At 35.0% G+C, this 22,696-nt stretch overlaps 1 protein-coding gene across 1 annotated transcript; it reads left to right on the top strand.

Annotated features, from left to right (window-relative positions):
* The first annotated feature begins 16,000 nt into the window (after positions 1-16,000).
* LOC131145994 (UV-B-induced protein At3g17800, chloroplastic) lies at positions 16,001-19,911 on the top strand. The gene is made up of 4 exons (XM_058095209.1): positions 16,001-16,221; positions 16,479-16,630; positions 18,548-18,840; positions 18,934-19,911. The coding sequence occupies exons 2-4, from the start codon at positions 16,487-16,489 to the stop codon at positions 19,763-19,765; spliced, it is 1,269 nt and encodes a 422-aa protein (XP_057951192.1). The 5' UTR covers positions 16,001-16,221; positions 16,479-16,486; the 3' UTR covers positions 19,766-19,911.
* The last annotated feature ends 2,785 nt before the right edge of the window (positions 19,912-22,696 follow it).

Below are 22,696 nucleotides of genomic sequence, written 5' to 3'. Positions count from 1 at the left end.
AAAAAATTTATTTGTACATAAAAAAAAAATGTCATTTTTTCCCCTTGCCATGAGTACATCTTGCATAGAATGTATGGTTTAAAAAATAAAAGAGAAAATCATTTTTCATGTCATCTTCTATGTGGTGTGAATTTTTTTGAAAGGAGAATAATAATGTATCTTTTGTATTAAATTTTACATTATTTTGTTTTTTTTAACCCATGTAATTATCCTTTCGTGAGATACAATCATCTTTCACAATATGCATACGACTTGCATTTTTTTTTTTTGAAGAAAAATGGCTTTATCTTGGGATTTCACATAGCTATATTCACGTGTGGTTTTGCATGCTCTTTCTTTTCATAAAATTCATGCATTGTTATGACCCTCATATGTAGTTGTATATTCTTTTTTTTAGATATATAATTTTTTAAAGAAAATTGATTATTTTGCTTCCATAAAGGTTGCAACTTAATAGCTTCAATGAAATTTGCATTTTTCTAAAAATTAGGGTTTTTCTTTTCATGTAAAATCAAGTCACTTTTTCTCATCAGCATGTGTATTTTGAAATCGAGATAGTTGGATTCAAAAAATTTGTTCTGAGGAAGTAGTGGGACTCTCGTGGGATTAATTTCCCCACATGGGCCCTATGAAAGCCTCCTTGGAAAAAGGGCCAAACTCATTCCCTAAGTTTTGAAATTAAATATGGGTGTCGTTTTTTTTTTTTTTTCAAATTGTCCTTGAGGAAGTAATATGATCCCCATAAGATTAATTTCCTCGCATGGGCCCCATAAAATCCTCTTTCGAAAAATCATTGCCAATTTTGCCTCATTCATGAAAATAAATCTCAATTCTTATTTCATAAGATTGGATTTTGTCCCAAAATGCTTTTCAACCTTGAAAGTTTTTTGGATTCTCCCCAATTGGGTTTTCCCGAATTGTTTCTCGAAATGAGGTTATCTATTTTTCTAAATTAGGCACCATTTTCCAATTTCCAAAGACTTGTTTTTGAAGTTGGCTACCTCGACTAAAAAATCCCGAATTCCTTTTTTTTCAAAAAAACTTAAATATCTTGCTTTCTTTTTTAAAGTAGTAACCCTTCTAAGGGAAATTCAGTTGAAAATACCCAAATCCTAAATTTTTTTTCTAGACTACCTCAGCTTGATCTTGGGTCTTGGATACATAGGCAACTTACTACAAAAGGGGCAAATCCAGTAAAAAACATTTTTTTTTCTTTCTCCTTACTCTTCCTAAATGAATTTTCAACCAATTTTCAAAAAGGATGAGCAATGGATCCTCTATGGGATTTAATCCCCCGTATAGGTTTCAGTAAATGTTATTTTTTTCTTAAGAGAGAGAGAGAGAGAGAGAGAGAGAGAGAGAGAGAGAGATGCATACACACATAAGTGTGATAACCATTCCTTGAATGGGTGTCGATAGGGATACCGAAAGGCTGACCATCATTGAGATGGTTGGTTAATCGCCTTCCCAACGTACAAATGTATTCTTAAACTCAAACTCTGGTTTTCGCAGACCTTTTTTAGGATTTTTCTTTATTATTATTCTATCTTTTTTAAAATAAAAATAAAAAAGGTGGCGGATCTGTGTCATGAGATTCACTATTTTTCCCTTTTTCTAAAACTTATATTGTTTGGGGACCGCCTTTTTCATTTTGTCGCCACCCTAAATAAAATATGATGTCTATAGATTTGGAGACTCCGCTAAGGACTTTTGAGCGAGCCGCTTGTGTTCTTGTGTGTGCTTTCTTGTTATGTTTGTGTTATTTATGTTCCTATCTCTTATTATGTGTGTATGGATATTATTATATGCATTGTTTACTTTTCAATACCTATTTTGTGATGTCATGCTCTCATCGCCCACAAAGTATTGACACTACAAGAGTCCTACACTTAGAGTCCCACCCCTTCAAGGGTTAGGAGAGGAGAGGAGAGAAGTAGTGGGGCCTCTGTGAGGTTTAGTCCTCCATATAGGTCTCATGAAAATCCCCTCACTTAGGATATTCTCTTTGAAGATACCTTGGGAACATTTAGAACCATGAGCTAGAGCTTGAACCATGCACTAGTGAACCATGATTTCCTTACCCTTATTTTGAAGATAGGTATCATTCTTTTCAACTATGCATAACATTAGAACACTTGGAGCAACCTGGAAAGTTAAATTGTGTCATTAGTTTGTCATTGTATGCCTTGTTTTTTTTTTTTCTTAGAGTTCATTGCATTTGGATATGACGTGCCTAGGGAAATTATTAAGATATACGAGGAGGAACTAGAATTTGAGAGGTAGCAGACTGTTGACTTAGATGCATTGTCGAAGGGCTACCAAAGCATGCTATTAGAACAAGTAAAGCTATGGCAAAAGAATCAAGATGTCAATATTATCCTCAACTATTGGAATAAAGGAGGATTGGTAGGACTCTAGGTCCAAATACAAGTGTATCATCGAGGTTTTGAAGGTGGACATTGACTGGAGGGCTCTGAATGCCTTTGCCTTTGAGCCAACAGACTTGGTGTAACGACCTGCCCATTTTACCATATATATATTTTTTTTATCATGTACCACTGAATAACATAGTAAACCTGATAAAACATAATCCACCTTGACCCAAGGATACCAGGGATATACCTTAAATACAACACTGATACCTAAGCAGCAGGAAACGTAATCACACACATATCATTCAACCAATCACAATTTTTGATAAAACTGTCTGTAACATATATGGGAAACACATAATTTTTCATATCATGGTATAACATACTGAATTTCTATACATATAAATCATCTCATATAATTGTACATGAAAACATCTTGGATGGATAGCTGGTTGGTGTCATGTCTTACCCCCACATGACTGAGTTGTGCAGCCCGAAGGTGGGACCTAGCAATGGTTGGCCGACCACGCTAGATCAACATAAGTATATAAGTATGATGGGTATACCCCTTTTGGTCTGGATACCAAAGGAATGTCTACACTACCATAAAACCACATCGACCGCCGTTCTCCCACTGCCCCTTACGGCAAGTGGTAGCACTAACATAAACATTACCATGATCATATAGCTATGGTACCTTACTTCGTGAAAGCCTAAACCAAGTCAACCAGTTTCTGATAACATATAATATATTTCCAAATAATGATATACGACTATTTCATAATAATATATGGCATGTTAATATTTTCATAAAACCTTACATAGCATATCATATAAAATTTACGGCCCTTACGCCAGCATAGCATATCATAAAAACCCTCGGCCCTTACACTAGTATATCATATAAAACCCCGCGCCCTTGCGCTGGCATATCACTCTGTTGACCTTATAGGTCATGCCTCGGTTTTGATAATGACAAATACTCTTATATTTAAGGAATATCTAGTTCATGTGCAGGTCCATATTAGCAGATCATTAATGGCATGTGAAAAGCTTAAAGATTGAAGACTAGTTCGTATTTTCAATTGTAACATATTTAATAGTCTATTTGGTCTGTAATAGTAATTAGGACATTCGGTTTGTAATAAGCACACACGACACATGCATGATTTAATCTGTAAGCTCAAACCAAATAGTGACCTAGAAATGGCCTTAGGGTTTTCCCTTTTTTTGGGTGTCTTAATTTTGGACACAAAATGACCTTAGGACACTCACTCATGCATATATATGTTTGAATATGTGACTCAGGTAATTACATGCTTGAAAAACGACAAAAATGTACAAGTATTGTACTTTCGGTCGACCGACCCACACAGGTCATTTTCTCCTGGTCGATCGAAACCGGTCCGGGTCAACATGTTGACCACGGTCCGTTCGACCGAGCCCTTACAGTTCATTTGACCCCGGTCGACCGAACCACGTGGGAGTCAACATTTTGACCTCCTGATCGACCGAGAACTTTTGTTCTCCAACTACCTGGTCGACTGAAGGGTCCTCAAGAGAATTCCCAGCGGTCTGGTCGACCGAACCAGGCAGTTCAAAATGGTCTGATCGACCGAACCTCAAAAATTTGGAAAATCGCCCACTTCCGGTCGACCAAGCCCTTAGTTCAAAAATGCCTTGGTCAACCGAACCATATGAGTCTTGGTCAACTGAAACTGATCTGGTCAACCGGACCTCTCGGGTTGCCATAATTTTTACCGTGGATAAATAATTTTTAAACAGGGTTAAAATGGTTTAAGTATCATTAAACTTTTCCAACAATCCCTAATAGGTCCCCAACGGTCAAATATTTTGGTATGTCTATATATACTGTTTCATTTAGGAGAATTAAGGAGTGATTAGCAAAAACCAAAAATCATATTTCTCTCTCAAGCTAAATACTCCCGACTGTTTATACTACTTCCAAATCTACTCAAACTTACCTACTTCGTCTCAGTATCATTTGTAAGTGTATTTGAGTGTTATTGGTTAGAGGTTTGCTCTTTCATTTGGTGAGTGTGTGAATCGATTTTTCTAATGAGAGCATAACCTAAGTATTCTTAGGAGGCTAATAAGCCTATCCTAAGAAGACTTGTTAAACTTCCAAGTGTTGCATTCTCATTGCAATAACTTAAGAAGGTTGTATTTATTTTGGCTTGCAGAAATATTTTCAAAAGTACTCAAATATCTTGAGGTATTCATATTGATATATTTGTGAAAAGATATTTGTGTGTGTTATATTAATCTTTATGGCAATATCCATTCAAGTCTACATCATTTGCTGAAATACAAAGATTAAATATATCTTGCAATCTAAGCATATACATATTCATATGATTGAGATATTCTATTGATTGATATTCTTGAGGCTTATTTGATATTCTATGTGAACACGTTTGATTGAATATTTTGAAATACATAGATTATTATTAATACTCTCACGTACTCACTACACTGATAGAAAACATCCTTGAGAGTTAAACTACTTAGACCACACTAAGCTTACATTATTAAATCATCTGTGGTGTATGTGATATATGCACATTTGTGGTACAAATTTGATTTACGTGAAAACACCCATACATTGTACCTTTTGTTTGTATATCTGAGAGATTCCAGGCGTGGCCTGAGGGGGCAGTAATCTAGCCCGGTAAGGATTGGTAAAGGTTGAGGTCAGCCCTGTGCTAATTGACTTGGTTAAGGTTGAGGTCAGCCTTGTGACAATTTGACCTGGTTTGTATAGGTTCTGCTCCACCCGTTTAAGTAAGCAAGTTATTGTGATAATCCTTGTGTTGGTTAGCCAAGGCGAGGACGTAGGCAGTTGGCCGAACCTCGATAACATATCTGCGTGTCATCCTCTCTTTACTACTTTCTGGTGTTTGTGTGATTGTTTAAACTGCTTTATTTAATTTCTGGTGTATTTACATTATTTGCACTAGATTGACCATAGGCTTGTGAACATACTGCTGTTAGGAGGAATACCTAAGAGATAAATTTTAAAAATACCAATTCACCCCCCCTCTTGGGATCACGATAAAGCTAACACAGTCAAAATCCTTAGTTTGAAAATCCCTATTTCATTTTAATATTTTCCTAAAAGTAGTAATAACATGCTTGCTGAAAACACAATATTTCATCACCATAATTTCCATGATAAATATTACTGTTGACCTTATAGGTCACACCCTGGTTTTGATAATGACAAATACAATTGTATTTAATAAATATCTAGTTCATGTGCAGGTTCATATTAGCATATCTTCAGTGGCACGTGAAAAGCTTAAAGACTTGAAGACAATTTCATACTCTTAATTGTAATAGTTTTTAAATGAAAGTTGTCTGTAATAGTAATTAGGGTTTTCAGTTTGTAATAAGCTCACACACATCACATGCATGATTTAATTTGTAAGCTCAAATCGAACCATAGAAAGACCTTAGGGTGAACCATCGGTCGACCTTCGGTCGACCGACACCGGACTTTTTCGGTGTTTCCAAATTGGACCCCAAGTGACCTTAGAACACGCACATATGCACATATGTTTATTAGGCACTTGAAATAGACTTATTTGGGTCAATTCGGGACCGAAATGCACACTTGGTGCACTTTCGGTCGACCGGCCAACTCAGTTCAATCTGGCCTGGTCGACCGAAATCTGTCCGGGTCAACTGTTTGACCCAGGCCCGGTCGACCGAGCCCTTATAGGTCATTTGACCTCGGTCAACCGAACCTCCTAGGAGTCAACTTTTTGACCTCCCGGTCTCCTGGTCGACTAACCAGATTTATACTCCAGCGACCTGGTCGACCGAGGGGTCTTGGGAGAATTCCCAACTGCCTGGTCGACCGAGCCCTGTAGTTCAAAAAGGCCCCGGTCGACCGAACCTCAGAAATTTGGCAAATCGCCCTCTCCGATCGACCGAGCCACTCAGTTCAAAATTGCCCTGGTCGACCGAGCTACTTGAGTCCTGGTCAACCGAACCATTTCTGGTCGACCGGACCTCTCAGGTTGCTCCCATTTTTTACCGCAGTTAATAATTTTTTAACGGGGTTAAATTATCTTAAGTGTCATTAATCTTTTCCAAAAATCCCTAATAAGTCCCCAACGGTCAAAATTTTTAGTATGTCTATATATACTCCTTCATTTGGTGATTTAAGCACAGATTAGCAAAAAGATTAACAAAATTTCTCTCAAGCCAAAATACTCATTTTTGCCTCTCATTACTCACACTTCTTTTGAAACCTACTCAAGCTTACACTCTTCATCCATCTAAATCATTTGTAAGTGTATTGAGTACTTTTACTTAGAGGTTAGCTCTCCATATTGTTGCATATTTGAATCGATTTTTGAGAGCATAACCTAAGTTTTCTTAGGAGGCTTTGCCAATAAGCCTGCCCTAAGAAAGACTTGTTGTGACATCCCAAGTATTGCATTCTCGTTGCAATATCTTAGGAAGTTCGTTTTTGTTTGGAGATTGCAAAAATACTTTCAAACATATCCGAATATCTTGTAGTGTTCATATTGATATATTTGTGAAAAGATATTCGTGTGTGTGATATATCAATCTTTGTGGTATTATTTATACAAGTATATATATCATTTGCCGAAAACAAAGATTATCTATTTTGCAATCCAAGCATATACGCATTCTATTGATTGATAATATTGAGGCTTGTTTGATATTCTGTGTGAACACTCTTGACTGAATATTTTGAAGTACACAGATTATTATTGACACTCTCACGTACTTGCTGCACAGATAGAAAACATTGTTGAGAGTTGACATATTTAGACCACACAGAGCTTACATTATTAAATCATCTGTGGTGTTTGTGTTTGTGCGCACTTGTGGTACAAATTTGTTTTACGTGAAAGCACTCTTGTATTGTACCTTTGATTGTATATCTGAGAGATTCCAGGCGTGGCCTGAGGGGTTGGTAATCCAGCCCGATAAGGATTGGTGTAAAGGTTGAGGTCAGCCCTGTGTTAATTTGACCTGGTTTGTATAGGTGCCGCTCCACCCGTTTAAGTGAGCAAGGTATTGTGATAATCCTTGTGCTGGCTAGCCAAGGCGGGGACGTAGGCAGTTGGCCGAACCTCGATAACATATCTGCGTGTCATCCTCTCTTTACTGCTTTCTGGTGCTTGTATGGTTGTTTAAACTGCTTTATTTTATTTCTGGTATATTTACATTATTTGCACTAGATTGATCCTAGGCTTGTGAACATACTGCTGCTAGATGGAATACCTAGGAGATAAAATTTAAAAATACCAATTCACCCCCCCTTTTGGGATCACGGTAAAGCTAACAATTACTTATGCCACATAAAAGGGGAAATAATCAGAACATAAAATCTATTCTAAAATCATATTTCTAATATTATACATGGAAACCATATTTCTGATCAACACCATTATTTCCAACATAATCCTACAATATACATATTCACCTAAAATTAAATGCTTTAAAATAGTAAATATGTTTTCATAAAATAACTGACTTAGTTTATCCCTTCACCTGACTTATGAATATGCCTACGAATTACTCCAAAAATCACACCCGTGTGGTCCCCATCTCAACACCCTGAAATGGATATTTTTCCCAAAAAAACTTCAATATTTGTTTTCCTAACATATTATCCTCAAAACAAAAACTCCAAATGCCTAATAAAATTGAAATTAACCAACTTACCCTAATTTTGGGATGGTTCCCAAGTTAGCCTAATCAATGAATCACTCCCACAAATTTGTAGAGAATCTTCCCAGGAGTGACGTGGCAACTTCTGATCATCGAACTGGCAAAGAACCAACCCAGAATCTTAGAGAAAATGGGTAGAGGACGAAGTGTAGTGAGACAGAGGAGGGTTTCATACAAAATTTCATGCTGGAAAACCAAGTTTGAACCATTTATACACCTGCCTTTGTCGACGAGACACGTCACTTTGTCGACGAGGACAGATAAAGAGTTCGTCGATGAGCACTTATTCTCCGTCAATGAATTTTAGGCATTGCAACAGTCCTCTCAGTAATTTCTCGTCGACGAGACACGTGTCCTCGTCGATGATCCCAATAATCCATTTCGTCAACGAATGCATTTAAATTTCCTTTTCCTCTCATTTCTTTTATTATTTAAATACTTATAATTCTTCAAGTCTCTACACTTGGTGTTGTTAGAGGAGGAATATAAGGAGTTGCTTTGGATTCCCAAACTAGCACAGGATTGAGTGTCTGCTTATGATCCAAGAGTCTACCTGAACCAACACTAATCCAGACCATAAAAGGCCAAGCTAAGGAGATAATTGACAAGGTCCAGAAGAAGGGAGAGGCAAAAGGATGGTACTGGACTGATCTGGAGAAAATCTTCAAGAATCTTCTTGCTGATTCTACCTTTTATTTTTATCTACAACTTTTAGCTTTTGCCATTTATGGTTTGGTCCTCCTGCATTTAGCAGTACATATTGTTGACTATGAAGCTACCGTAGTTTTCTCAAAAATAGAGCATAAAGGAGAAGGCCCCATACTAGCCATCCTCGACAAAACTTTTCACTTTCTCAATTTTTGTTAGGATAAGGGGAAAGGATCTCTCTTATGTTGCATGCAATTACTATATATGTGGTTCATTGGTCATATTGCTACAAACCTCTTCAAAAATGCCTTCAGAAGGGAAATGAACCCAATAATTAAGTATGTTCAAAACCACCAGGTGAACGTGACAGAGATTGTCAATAGTATAAAACAACCAAAGGGTGGAATGGGTAGTTAAGTGGATGGCTCTTTGCCTAATGTTACTGAGATATGGGATGTTCTCTTAGGTTCCACTTTTTGGCACTAAAGTCTGCATTAGCTATGCACCAGCTCTCACACTTTGACAAATGGGACATCCCCAGTTCATCCATCAGACGACTCACTTGGTCGAGTTCTAGTTCATATACAAGGAAGCATCAATGAAAGAGAAGATCAAGGAGGCCAAGATAGCTTGGTCGAACCCTAAGATCTTGGAGAAAGGTGAGCATATATCACATGTCACTATTGGTTACCTGACCTAACAAGAAAGGTGAGGCAAATCCTACAAGGTCCCAACGGCGCAAGGGCCTAATAAGCCCATGCCTCGGCCCATGGACTTGGAGGATTACTAATAAGGTATTTTGGGCTCTCCAACACATTTACCAATAGGAATGGTAAAAAAAAGTCCAAAATACAAAAGGGTAGAAGAAAAGACTGGGTGAAGAATCTTAAGCATGTCTCTTATATACTTAAATTGATTTATGATAGTTCCATTCTTAACTTGCTTAATTTGAAGTCCTAAGAAGTAATTTAATTCTTCTATCATACTCATTTCAAATTGCTCTTGCATACATTTTGCAAAATCCTTACAAAAATCTTCGTTTGTAGCACCAAATATAATATCATCTACATAAATTCGAATGATGAGCATATCTTCACTTTTAGATTTAATAAATAATGTGTTGTCTATTTTTCCTCTAGAAAATCTCTTTTCTAGTAAAACTCCACTCAACCTCTTAAACCAAGCCCTAAGGGCTTGTTTCACTCCATATAAAGCTTTTGTTAACCTAAACACATAATCAGGGTTATTGATATCCTCAAATCCTAGAGGTTGTGCTACATAGACTTCTTCTTTTATGAATCCATTTAAGAATGCACTTTTTACATCCATTTGATAGAATTTGAATTCCTTGTGGGATGCATAGGCTAAATAACATTCTTATAGCTCCCATTCTAGCTATGGGAACAAAAGTCTCATCATAATTTATTTCTTCTTCTTGGTTATATCCTTGAGCCACTAGTCTAGCCTTATTTCTTACTACAATTCCATTTACATCCTTTTTATTCTTAAATACCCATCTTGTTCTAATTATTGAATGATCATCGGGGCTAGGAATTAAAGTCCATACTTTATTTCTTTCAAATTTATTTAGCTCTTCTTGCATAGAAATTATCCAAGAATCATTAAATGATAAGGAGCTTTGTACTTCATTATCATCCCATGCCATAAGGCAAGCAACTTCTTGATCATTTGTTTTACTTTCATATTCATTTGTGCTTGTGTCATCCCACGTGGTAACTTTCATTGCCTTCTTTTCTTCTTCTTGGAGTCTTTCTTAAGCATTGGACAATTCGATTTTATGTGTCCAACTTTATTGCAATTATAGCATGTAGGAGGTTCTTTCTTTGTTTCTTTCTTATTAGTTTCTCCTTCATCAAATTTTGAGTCCCAAAATTTTCTAGTAAATTTATTTTTCTTTCTAAGGATTTTTGCAAGTTTCTTGGTTATGAGAGTTATATCATTTACATCCATTACCTCTTCATCTTCATCGCTAGAGCTTTCATTTTAGGCTTTAAATGCAAAAGGATTCCTTGGCTTTATATTTTCCTCTAATTCTTTCATTTAATTTCATCTCATATGTGAGTAGGGAACCTATTAATTCATCTAGGGAGGTGTTTTTCAAATTTCTTCCTTCAGTTATTACAGTTGACTTAGGTTCCCAAATTGGTGGAAGTCCTCTAAGAATTTTTCGGATCATTTCATAAGTTGAGTAATTCTTTCCTAAGGCATTAAGGGAGTTTATTATATGAGTGAACCTAGTGTACATACTAGTAATAGTTTCATCCGAGTTCATCCTAAAAGCCTCATACTCGTTTGTGAGCATGTCAATTCTACTATCTCTAACATCAATCGTTCCTTCATAGGTTACCTTTAGTTTATCCCATATTTCTTTCGCTAATTTACATGTCATGACCCTATTGAGTTCATTTACATCAAGAGCACAATATACAACATTCATAGCACTTGAATTTACTTACAACATCTTAAGGTCATTGTCAGTCATCTCTTTTTCCTCTTTAGGTATTTCTTACTATCCACGATTTTATTGGGGATAAGGTCACCTTGTGTGACAACTTTCCATGCTTTCCAATCCACAGTTTGTAAGTAAATTCTCAATCTTTGTTTCCAAAAAGTGTAGTTTACACCGTAGAAAATAGGTGGTCTAGATGAGGATTGACCTTCAACAAAGAGAGATACACCTAAGTGTGCTATAAAGATCTTTATATAACTTCTAAATTAGATTTGCTATAATCCCGCTCTGATACCAATTGAAAAGTAAGGTGTATTCCCAAGAGGGGAGTGAATTGGGGTTTTAAAATTTTCTTTGAAACTTCTTTATTTTTTGAGTTCCTTTAGTTAAGAGTTAACCCAACAAATTAATATTTAACAATCAAACAATTACAATGATATTAATGTGCAACCTCACAAGTCCAACCAACAATCCTTTTGAATAAGTTAAGTCCAAAAAACAAGGTAAGCTTAGTTTCACAATATGAAACAAAATAGAAATTTCAGCAAGCTTCCAAAATTCAAATTTTGATAGTAAATAAGTTACTTGAATTTAATCAATAAGTTAATGAGCTTTGATATTTATCAATCAACGTATTCCTTTATGGTTTCTGCAAACTTTGATATTTATCAATCAACGTACTCCCTTTAAGGTTTTAGCAAACTTTAATATTTATCAATCAACGTACTACCTTTAACAAATTAATTTCCAGCAACTAAGTAAGCATCCACATAATTTATATATGCAAAAAATTAAAGAGATTTAGGGAAGAGAAAAACACCAAGAATTTACGAGGTTCGACTATACCCGCCTACGTCCTCGCCTCAGGTAAATCACCTAAGGATTTCACTATATCACTCCCTTAACCAGATGGAGCAAACTATTTACACACTCCTTCAAGTAGGATGAAGCCCTCCTTTCTAAGCGATACCCCATGCTCGGTTAGCCAACGATTCAATCAACCCTGAATCGTAAAAAATAACAAGAAACAATTTGGTGTACAATAACACCATTGATAGAGAAAATCCCACAACTTTTATGTTGAACATTGTTTAAGATAAGAAACCATTAATAGAGAAAACTACACATCAATGCAGATATAGAAAAAAAAAAAAGGAATTTGGAGAATCCTATTTTGGTGCTTTTTATTCCAAAAATAATTTTAACCTTTTTTAAATAACTTTTGACCATATAAAAATATTTTCCAAGTATTTTAAAAGGTATATAGGTCCAATTAATTAACCTAAGAGCTTCATGCATCCATATTGAAATCGTTTGAAATACTTACATGAGACTTCTTAAAACATAAAAACATTCTAAGTGCGAAGTCTTTATGTTTGTCTTTCTTTGAGTCCATTTTGACCTCGAGCTTCAATACTCTTTAAGCTTGCATCAAATTGGTCTATCTTTGATCGTTTTAAGCTTTCATTTGACGACTTGTCTTTGGAATGTAAACTTTCAATTCAGCTTGTGATCACTTGATCTTGAACTCATATGTTTGATTCCTAAAACATCATCACTTTAACCAAAACATGTTAAATTCCTTTGATTTGTTATCATCAAAATAAGATTCGTAAGCCTTGTTAGGCCAACATCACCCATGTGTATCAAGCTCACCCATGAGCTGCTCCGGTACTAACAAATGGTATCAGAGTCGACAGTTCATAACTCTAGGTGAGCGACATCGTAAAAGTTGAGACGTGAAGCTAATTCTCCTAATGTGCTAATAGTTGGAGGACCAAGTGTGTGACCGAGGCCAATAAGGATCATCTAGGATGGAGATGGATCCGAATAGGGTCAAGACGTGAGTGGTAGGATTGGTTCGAAGGCACGTGGAATGCAATCCAACGCACATAAGGCGCCAGTGGTAAGGCCACTTGAGCAACTATTAGGGAATTGGGTTTACTCCCATAAGGGAGACGGTTTCCGTTCAAGGGGGAGCAGTTGGAACTCACAAGTAAGGAAGAGATTGTTGAAAATTTCACTTGTGAGTTTGTCCCACACCAAAAAATTTGAGTGAATGATGAGTGCTTATATACATGGTTGGGCCCAAAGCCTAATAGACTTAAACTTTTGGGTCAAGTTGGTGTTCACACATGTGTATCAAGCCCACCCATGGGCTCCTCTAGTACTAACAGATAAGCACACTAACTAGATGATTACTTATCATCTTTGCACAAAAATAAAATGAAGATGCGGTGACTAGACAATTACCTATCATCTTTATGTTGAAAAGAAGAAAATTCAATGGCTAGAAAATTGCCTACCATCTCTGTTCTCTACATGAAAATTACTGACCATCTTCGTATTGAATAAAGAAGAGTGCAGTGGCTAGATGATTACCTACCACCTTTGAACAAAATGAGAAAGCGGATACAATGATTGGCAACTACCTACCATAACATGAGTCATGCTCTTTGAAACACAATTTTTTCCAACATTTGCATGCAAAACTTTTAAAATCCCCCAAACAAGAAAATAAAACAATTCGCAATCCTAAAAAAAAAAAAAAATACTTCTAACAAATTCAGACAAAAAAAAACACATGAACCTAAGAAAGTGAATTGCTCATTTTTTATGCCAATCTAAGCAAGAATCAATTTGAAGGGAAGAAAAGATGGAGTCATGTATATTCTGGCTGGGGAAAGAAAAACCATGAATCATTTTAAAGAACAAAGCAAAAGGTTGGAGACAACAGAATAACCATACTCTAGAAGCTTTTAAACTATGCTTCCTTGGAGGAAAAAAAGAAACTCCCTCAAAGTTTATTTCCCCAAGTGCCTTGAGTTCTTTTTCTAAGGTGCCTCCAAGAATACCCCAAGAATATCAAGAAACCATTCAAGTTTCCTCCTCCTTTGTTGATTTAAATGTGTATGACGTCTCCTCCTTTCAACTCATTCCTTTGATCCAACATACAATCCCCTTGTTTTTCAAGGGGCTATGTGTCTCTCAATTCCTTCCTTGAACTTGTATTCTCTTTTGAACACGAATCCCACCTATAGACTTAGCATGAAAATCCCCCTCAAGTATTGGATGTGTGTTCTTCTCCCAGTATTGAACCTCTAGTAGCCTTCCCTAATAAATTGTAGTACCTCAAAATGTTCAATATAAAGCCCCCTTGGCCTCCTTTATTCGCCTCTTTTATACAGAGGTAGGAGTTAGGGTCTCACGGAAAAAAAAACCTTAACTTTCTCAAAGTGCCCTCAAAATGTAGTCTTTTCACTAAATTGCCAAAGGAATAAACCTATATTTAATCCTTGCCCATGTTCATCATAAATTATTAAAATTTATCCCAAAATTAGCCCAACTTAGGCCTAGAGACTCATCAAGTATACCAATTCCTTAGAATACAGAAATTAAGGCTCAAAGTTAGCCAAAACAAAAATGAGTGTCAACATTGTCTATTGACACTCATATAGTTATTTTACAAATATTATTTGAATGTCAATATAGTTATTTGAATAATTCAAAAGTTTGCGATGTTCCTCTTCATATTTTCACAAGACAAAAAAGAGTATTTTTACAAATATTATTTAAAAAAATTTCAAAGTAATAAGCAAAAACTAACTCGAAATGGAGGCATGATACTACGCTTTATCAACATCTATTATGATTTTATCATTCAATACTTTACAAAAATGCCGCTTTCATTCTTCTCTTCGCATTTAGGAAGACTTTTTTTTTTCTCTCTCTCTTTTTTGCATCTCCAAAATCAAAAGAAAAACAATAAAGTTGTATTTTAGCAAATTTCAACATGGATCTTTATTCCACAAATAGCCTAACTAGGCTAGGTCTAATAATTAAGTGCGCATACACCTACACACATATAAGATATATTTTTAACTATTCTTAAATATAAATTATTTAACATAAATTAGTTAACAATTTCCTAACACACACAAAAAAAAAACAACCTGAAATCTTAGGGTTTCACAAGATGGATCCCAAACTTCTTCAATGATACTTTCAGTAATTGAAAAAATTACCAAATAATATGATTGAACCCCAATAATGACAAAATCAAGTAAAATTGCACAACAATTCAAGAAATTTCATGAATGGAGGAGCAAACACTGAGAATTTTTTTTTTTTTTTTTTAAAAAAAACTCCTCACTTTTAGGGCTTGAATAGGGCAACTTCTTCGCTCCACGATGACTAATTACAAAGCTTGAGTTCCTGATAATCACTAATGATGTCCTTACTAGTTGTTGGGGGTTATAGGAGGGAGCTTCGATCGTTGAAAAGTTGCTAGTTTGCAAAGGGAAAAGGAGGGAGAGGGCTTCGGTTGATAGCAAAACTCAATGGTACGTAGAGGGGAGGGAAAGACGAAGAAAATTTTGGCAAAGCTCGATGCATGTCATGTAAGATTTAAGCAAGCAAAACTCGTGTGTTCGTATTGTGAGATTTGCCTCATGCCTAATGTTATGACCATACAAAATTTATGGATGAGCATGCAAGATTTCAAAATACATCATTTTGGGAACAAAAGAGTATTATTTTTAAATATTTTTATTAAAATAATATTATTTTCGAAAAAAAAATCTTTAAATTTTATTATAATGCAACAAATGTGAGATTTTGAATTTAGATAAAATTTAAGAGAATTTTATATTATATTTTATTCAAATTTACATAAATTTAAAATTAAGATTGTATTAAATATAAGGTTAAAATAAATATAAATAATTGAGGACTAATGGTGGTTTTGGGTGCGTACAGGTGGCAGCTCGCTATTGACTGTGTGCACGGGTGACGTGGGAGCGTGTCATTACACAAAATTTTCCGTGGCGTGGTTTTTCAATGCCCACGATTTTCACATTCTCTCGTTCTCTCTCTCTCTCTCTCTCTCTCTCTCTCTCTCTCTCGTTCCATCTTTGCACTGGTAATCTTCCTCCTCTACGTCTTCTTCATTGCTTGTTTCTGCATTCAGTTGGACTTGCAGTTATCTCATCAGAGGTGGGTGGATTTGCGGCGTTATTTTTTATTTTTTTAGGGTTTCTTATTTTAATTTTGATATGCACGATTTTCATCTCCTACACATCATTCTCGATTCTCTTTATCTCTCTCTCTCTGTTGATCCATCCTCGCGCTCGTTGGCTTCCTCTTCTGCGTCTTCCTCGTTTTCTGCTTCTGATTTGAAGATATTTTATTAGAAGTGAATTTGTGATTATTAGGGTTTCTGTTTTTTGACTGAGCGGGCTTCGCTTTTTCAGTGTTGCAGATGGAAGCGGCCGCTGTTCTCCGATCCTCTTTTGGCACTTGTAGACCGCCGAGGTTGGCAGCTAGATCGGGTGTTTCTACTGCGAACGGAACCAACTTTGTGCGATTCGGTGCCAAGTTTCCATTCTCATATGGATGGATGAAGGTAAAGTATTGCTGGTTGTCTTTATTTTTAAGCAATATGAGTGCAGTTTTTGGTCTTTTTTCCGTTCTTATATGCTAAGCTGTTTGGGTTTTGTAATTTGCTTTTCCAAGATTTGTTTAGAAAATTTGTAGATGCAGGGTACTGCGTGCACCTCTGTTAGATTGAGTACTTTTGTAATTTTCGAGCTATTAGTTAGAATAACTATTTTTGTTCAATAATATGCGGAATTAGGCTATCAAATTTTCAGGCCTAGTTGTTGAGAAAACTGAAGGGAAATTAAAAACGAAAAAAAAAGCCCTAGGACATTGAAAAATATTGGGAGCGGGGTTTTATATATGTTTTCCCTTTTCTTTCATCCTATATTTGGAGATGACTTAGATTTGAATAAAATATAATATAAAATTATATTAAAATTTGTCTAAATTCATTCAAATTCAAATTTAAGGTTTCAAATTCATGCTCCCAAATGCAGCATCAATATCAACCCGATAGAGTGTTTTGTTTGAAAATAACTTTTTTCTGATTTAATGATTCAATAGTTGCCTTTTCTAAGATATATTATTTTCCAATAATTGGGATATGTTATTTCTCAATAATTATTTTCTAAGATAGAGTTAGTTATTGTTTTTGACATGAAAAAAGATAAAGGTAGATCTTAAATAACTTGGAATGAAGTAGTGAGGAAGGATTTAATAGCCCTTAATCTGATAGAGAAAAATGCTCTCGATCGGGTGAAATGGCGGAAAAGAATTCATGCAACCAATCCCACCTAGTGGGACTAATGGCATGTTGTTGGTATATATCTAGCATTTTAAATTTATATTCTTCAGCTTTGGCTTATTTTGTAACATGAAAAACATGAAGGAAAGGAAGTAACTTACTTCTTCTTGTTTGGTAAAAATAGAGAAAGTAAGAAAGAAAAATATCTAACAAAAATATGGAGCACAGTTGTCAAATGGAGATTTGAATAGTGAGTTAGAATTCCAATTATGGGAATCAAGAATCGAGAATCAAATTTAATCGTTGATATTCGGTGCAAATTTCCTAAGTAATTTTGAATGACATGCATAAATTGCTATACCAACTATAAGAAAAATAGTAATATACATTTAAATTTTGACAATAAAAAAAAAATCATAGTTCATGTGTATGGTTTCCTTAAACAAATGAAAGGTAAGGGAATGAGTCAAGAAATGTTAATAAAAAATGAACTTTATGTTGTTTAAGGGAAGGAATCATGAAAAAATAATAAAAACTGAACTTTTAGTGTTTATCAACAATTAAAAAAGTAGTTCATGTATTTCCTTTTTAAATTTAAAATAAAAAATAATAAAAATAATTAAACCAACAAATAATAATTGAGCAAACAACTGAAAAAAAAAAACCAACTTTTGAATCTTAAAAGCATAGTGAAACATGAGTACCACCTTAGTCGACTCCAAGAGTGAATAATAGTTTTATGAAGGCAACATAAGACCTAAAGTTCTCTTTTGTCCTCTTTTTTAGCGTAAAACTGGGGTAGACAAGGAATGGAAGGTAATCATATAAAAATAAAAGTGACAAAAAAAGAAATGTTGTTTTGGGGTTTTAAACTAGTTGGGTATGCCATGACAGGATGGATCTAGAATTGTGCCAATCAATGTATCAAATTGATTCTTTAAATTCATGAGGTGAAATCAATAAATTCGGTAATGGTTCAATTGTTTCTATGTTAATCAATAACATTTGAATTGATTTGGTGTGGAATTTATATGAATTGTATGAATTGAATTGCAAATCGTAAGATTCTGATGACTATGGTATGGACCAAATATTGGAATAACATCTTTTGAAATTCTAGCTGCAAGTTCTCCAGTTTATAATTTTTGGTATTAGCCTCACTTTGCAATTTGTTTTTAATTTATTGATGAATGGCAGCAATACCCTTCTGCATCACACTCAAAGCTGGGGTGTAGGAGAATAACTGTTGGAAGTAGGAAGAGCTGCCCTGTTAGTGCATCATCATCTTCTGAGACTGGGCAGCCATCTGCTCCAATTGCTCCGCTGCAGCTGGAGTCACCAATTGGGCAGTTTCTGTCTCAAATCTTGATAAACCACCCCCATCTTGTGATGGCTGCTGTTGAGCAGCAGCTTGAACAGCTTCAAACCGATCGTGATGCTGGGAAGCAGGAGGAGCCATCTGCTTCTGGCACTGAGCTTGTATTGTACAGGTTAGTATCATAGTTAACAAAGTATTAGTGAATATCTGCTTGTAATGTAAAGTTTTAACAGTATATTCTTTTGATGGGCTTTGAAATTACTAGGAGAATCGCTGAAGTTAAAGCAAATGAAAGACGAAAGGTTCTAGAGGAGATCTTGTATGCATTGGTTGTGCAGAAATTCATGGATGCTGGTGTTTCTTTGATATCAACCATATCCACACCATCTTCTTCAGACAGCCAAGTTGACACTTGGCCGAGCCAAGATGAGAAGCTTGTGCGGCTTCACTCTCCTGAAGCCTATGAGATGATTCAAAATCATCTTGCTCTCATACTTGGTAACCGTTTGGGTGATTCAACTTCTGTTGCACAGATTAGCAAACTTAGGGTTGGGCAGGTATATGCAGCATCTGTGATGTATGGATACTTCCTGAAGAGGGTAGACCAGAGATTTCAGCTGGAAAAGACAATGAAAATTCTTCCACATGGATCGGATGAAGAAGAGATGAATTTCAAGAATGATGAGGTTCGGGAGATGATGCCTGATGGTGGTGAGAGTTCTGTTCGCACTGCACAATCCGATGTAGGAGTCTCGTCCTGGTCGGGTGGCATCAGTACAGGTGGTTTTGGTTATGGGATAAAACCTTGCAGGCTGCGAACCTATGTGATGTCTTTTGATGCAGAGACACTTCAGAGGTATGCAACAATAAGATCCAAAGAGGCAGTTAGCATCATTGAGAAGCACACAGAAGCATTGTTTGGAAGACCCGAAATTGTTTTGACACCGCAGGGAACTATTGATTCTTCAAAGGATGAACTCATTAAAATTAGCTTTGGTGGGTTGAAGAGGCTTATTTTGGAGGCTGTGACTTTTGGTTCTTTCCTTAGGGATGTTGAGACCTATGTGGATATGAGGTATCATTTTGTTATGAATTAAATTTTGCATATTTATATTTATGGCAGAATATACTTGGTAGCAGAGGGCCTGGAGGCATGACCCAAAAAACATGGCTTATTAATATATTAGTGTAAATGTGGACAAAGGTTTTTGACTAGTTAATTAGTACATGCTTTTGTTGCTTCTTTTTTTCTTTGTTGTTTTTGTTGAATGAGGTTTCAAAGAGCTAATTGCTTCCACTTGCTATTGGGTATCTACTTTGAAAATAATAAATTTTCTTAATGCAATATTATCTGATGAACATGTTCAATAACCATCTTGTTTTTATTAAGGTTATGTTTGGTTCGCGGAATGTCTATTTCTAGGTATATTAGTTTTAGTAGATTAATTATATTATTAATGTAAAGCAAATAACAATGTGAAAATATTTTATAAATTCATAATAAGGAATATATAAAGAATAACTAATTTCAAATTTCACCATGTAGATGTGTATTCTTTTGCATTACACATTGAATAAATTAATTAGGAATATATGAGGATGCTTCTTAAAACATACTGAGATCTAGATTATTAGTGGATGGTAATACCATATGAAGAACCTGCTAATGCTTAACAAATATTTCAAATGCAGATTAATGGATTGTTTAAAGATTTTGAACGCATCTACTTGGTTTATATTTTTGGTGTTCTAATGTTCTTTAAAAGCAGAGAAAACAATGAGTAAAAATTAAAATTTAAGGACAATTGGCTCTAAAAAGATCGAAGTTGAAGTTGGGAAGGAAGAAATTGACTGCACATTATTATTTTTAGTTTCACAAAGACAGGCCTAACCCCATATCACCTCAAAGGAGTTTCTGTAAGAACTACAATTTCTTTAACATTTCCAAAGCCTACTGCCATTACGTAATTATGGAAGATGTTTTATTAAAGACATGTGAATATTAGAAAGAAAAAAAAAATATTTTTAGGAAAAACTAAACAACTTTGAAAATAAAAAAGAGTTTGAAAAGGTATAAAGAAACTTGTTTAATTAATATTTGTATTTATATTGAAGTTTATCTTTCAATATATGATCATTCAATGACATAAAATAGAGAATTAAATGTTTTGGATGGCTAAACTTAAGCCAATTTATTATTATTATTATTATTTAAAATCAAACTGATATTAAAACTGACAAACCTGATGCTAAGGAATTTGCATTAAATAAAAGTACATTATCACAATTTGTTTCCTAATCCAAAGATAATCCATTCGATGCTAAGGAATTTGCTTTAAATAAAAGTAAATTATCACAATTTGTTTCTTAATCCAAAGATAATCCATTGTGTTTTATTCTACCCACAACCTTTTTTTGTATCCATATGAACAATTCAAATTTTGTAAAGTTTGCATATTCTCCAAAAGATCTATACAAAGAGAGATGTCATAAGAAAAATGGAGACAAAACAATAGATTCACATCTTCTTCCTGTGTTATTGTGAATATATCTAAACTTGTGTGAATGCCTAAGTTAGACTCTAAGAATTATTTGTATTTATACTCTTATGTATTTTATTTTTTTTTAGCATTTCTCCGATTAGTATGAGTAAAGGAATTTAAACCATTGTAATGAAGGTAGATATTTATGAATAAATAGTGTAGACACCTAAGTTTGACTAAATTGAATTTAATTGGAGAATAGGAGGGTTTAATTGAAGTTTCTCTCCCTTTTTCTAATCCCTTTTTCATAAATTTCAAACTTAAACCTCTAATTACACTTTTACGGCTTAATTGATCCTTAATTGAGGAGTTATCCCAGATAAAGATAAACTTCAATCTTTGGGAGAACTTTCGCTTGTTGTCAAATCCCCATTTAAGATAAGGAAGGAGTTTCCTTGCTCTAAAATGACATTTTTGGAATTGGAAGATTAGGACAAGCACTTTTACTTCTTTATAAAGCAAGAGTGGGGGGGTCAAGTTGAAAACATACATTCAACACAAGGTGAAAATTGGAGGCAAGGGAGGGGAGACACATTGAGAATAAGAGGGGGAACATGCCCAAGGTAGAGAGAGGAAGAGAGAAAGAGAAGGAAATGCTATCGAAATTTAAAGGCCGATGCAATAAAACGTTGAATTTCTTAAGGATTTAAAGCACCAAGACACAAGGTAGGTGTTCCAATCTTGTTTTCTCATTAAAATCAAACATTTTCTATGTCTAAACTCTGTATCGTGGTCGAAGATGATGATTCGATGCACGTGCAAAGATAATATTAAGGTTTTGACTTTGTTTCATTTAAAGTCCAAATTTTTATAGTTTAAAACTTTCTTTTTCTTTGCTATGAGATATTGGTTAACTGAAATAGGTGATTGTTGGATATTTTAGAGAGATAAAGATAGGGAAGAGGGCTCGCTAGAGCTTCATCGGCCATAAAAAAGGGAGAGGAGATGAGACTTTGAAAAGTGAGAGTTTTTACATGCTTGGTACATCAAAAAGAGGTAAAACAAATCAAATAGGGCTCCTAGGGTTTCAATAGGTAGAAAAAGTAGGTCGGACATCCTGGGAATTCCCCTAATCCGGTTGTCGCCATGGTCACTAGGCGATGTTTGGCCAAGCTTGAAACAGGCTAATTTTTTAGAATTTGTGGGTTTTTTGTTGAAAAAATATTTTCGAGGTCGAAAGGAGTCGAATGGAGGTGACAACACTCAATTTGAAGTTTAAACGAAGCAGATATGAGCTTTTAAAGTTTTAGGGTTCCAATATCATCACCGAAAAGTCACCGAAGACACAATATTTCCCAACGACGAGCTTCTCTTTGCACCTGTACAACATGCCATCCCCCTTAGACCGATTAACAGGTATGGGTCAATCAATCAATCGATTTAACCATTTTTTTTTATTTTTTTTTTATTATTTATTTATTTAATGACCTATTTTGATGTTAAAAAAATTCAGAAAAAATACTTTTGAATTGTAGAAAAATATGA

Source organism: Malania oleifera, chromosome 13 (assembly GCF_029873635.1).
Source record: "Malania oleifera isolate guangnan ecotype guangnan chromosome 13, ASM2987363v1, whole genome shotgun sequence".
NCBI classification, from domain to species: Eukaryota; Viridiplantae; Streptophyta; class Magnoliopsida; order Santalales; family Ximeniaceae; genus Malania; species Malania oleifera.
This window is presented reverse-complemented; position numbering and strand designations above follow the sequence as displayed.

Bases quoted from the DNA above. Each gene is read 5' to 3' on its own strand.
- LOC131145994 (XM_058095209.1), top strand. From the start codon at position 16,487: ATGGAAGCGGCCGCTGTTCTCCGATCCTCTTTTGGCACTTGTAGACCG. The intron at 16,631-18,547 runs GTAAAGTATTGC...GATGAATGGCAG, and splicing joins TCTCATATGGATGGATGAAG to CAATACCCTTCTGCATCACA. The intron at 18,841-18,933 runs GTTAGTATCATA...TGAAATTACTAG, and splicing joins ACTGAGCTTGTATTGTACAG to GAGAATCGCTGAAGTTAAAG.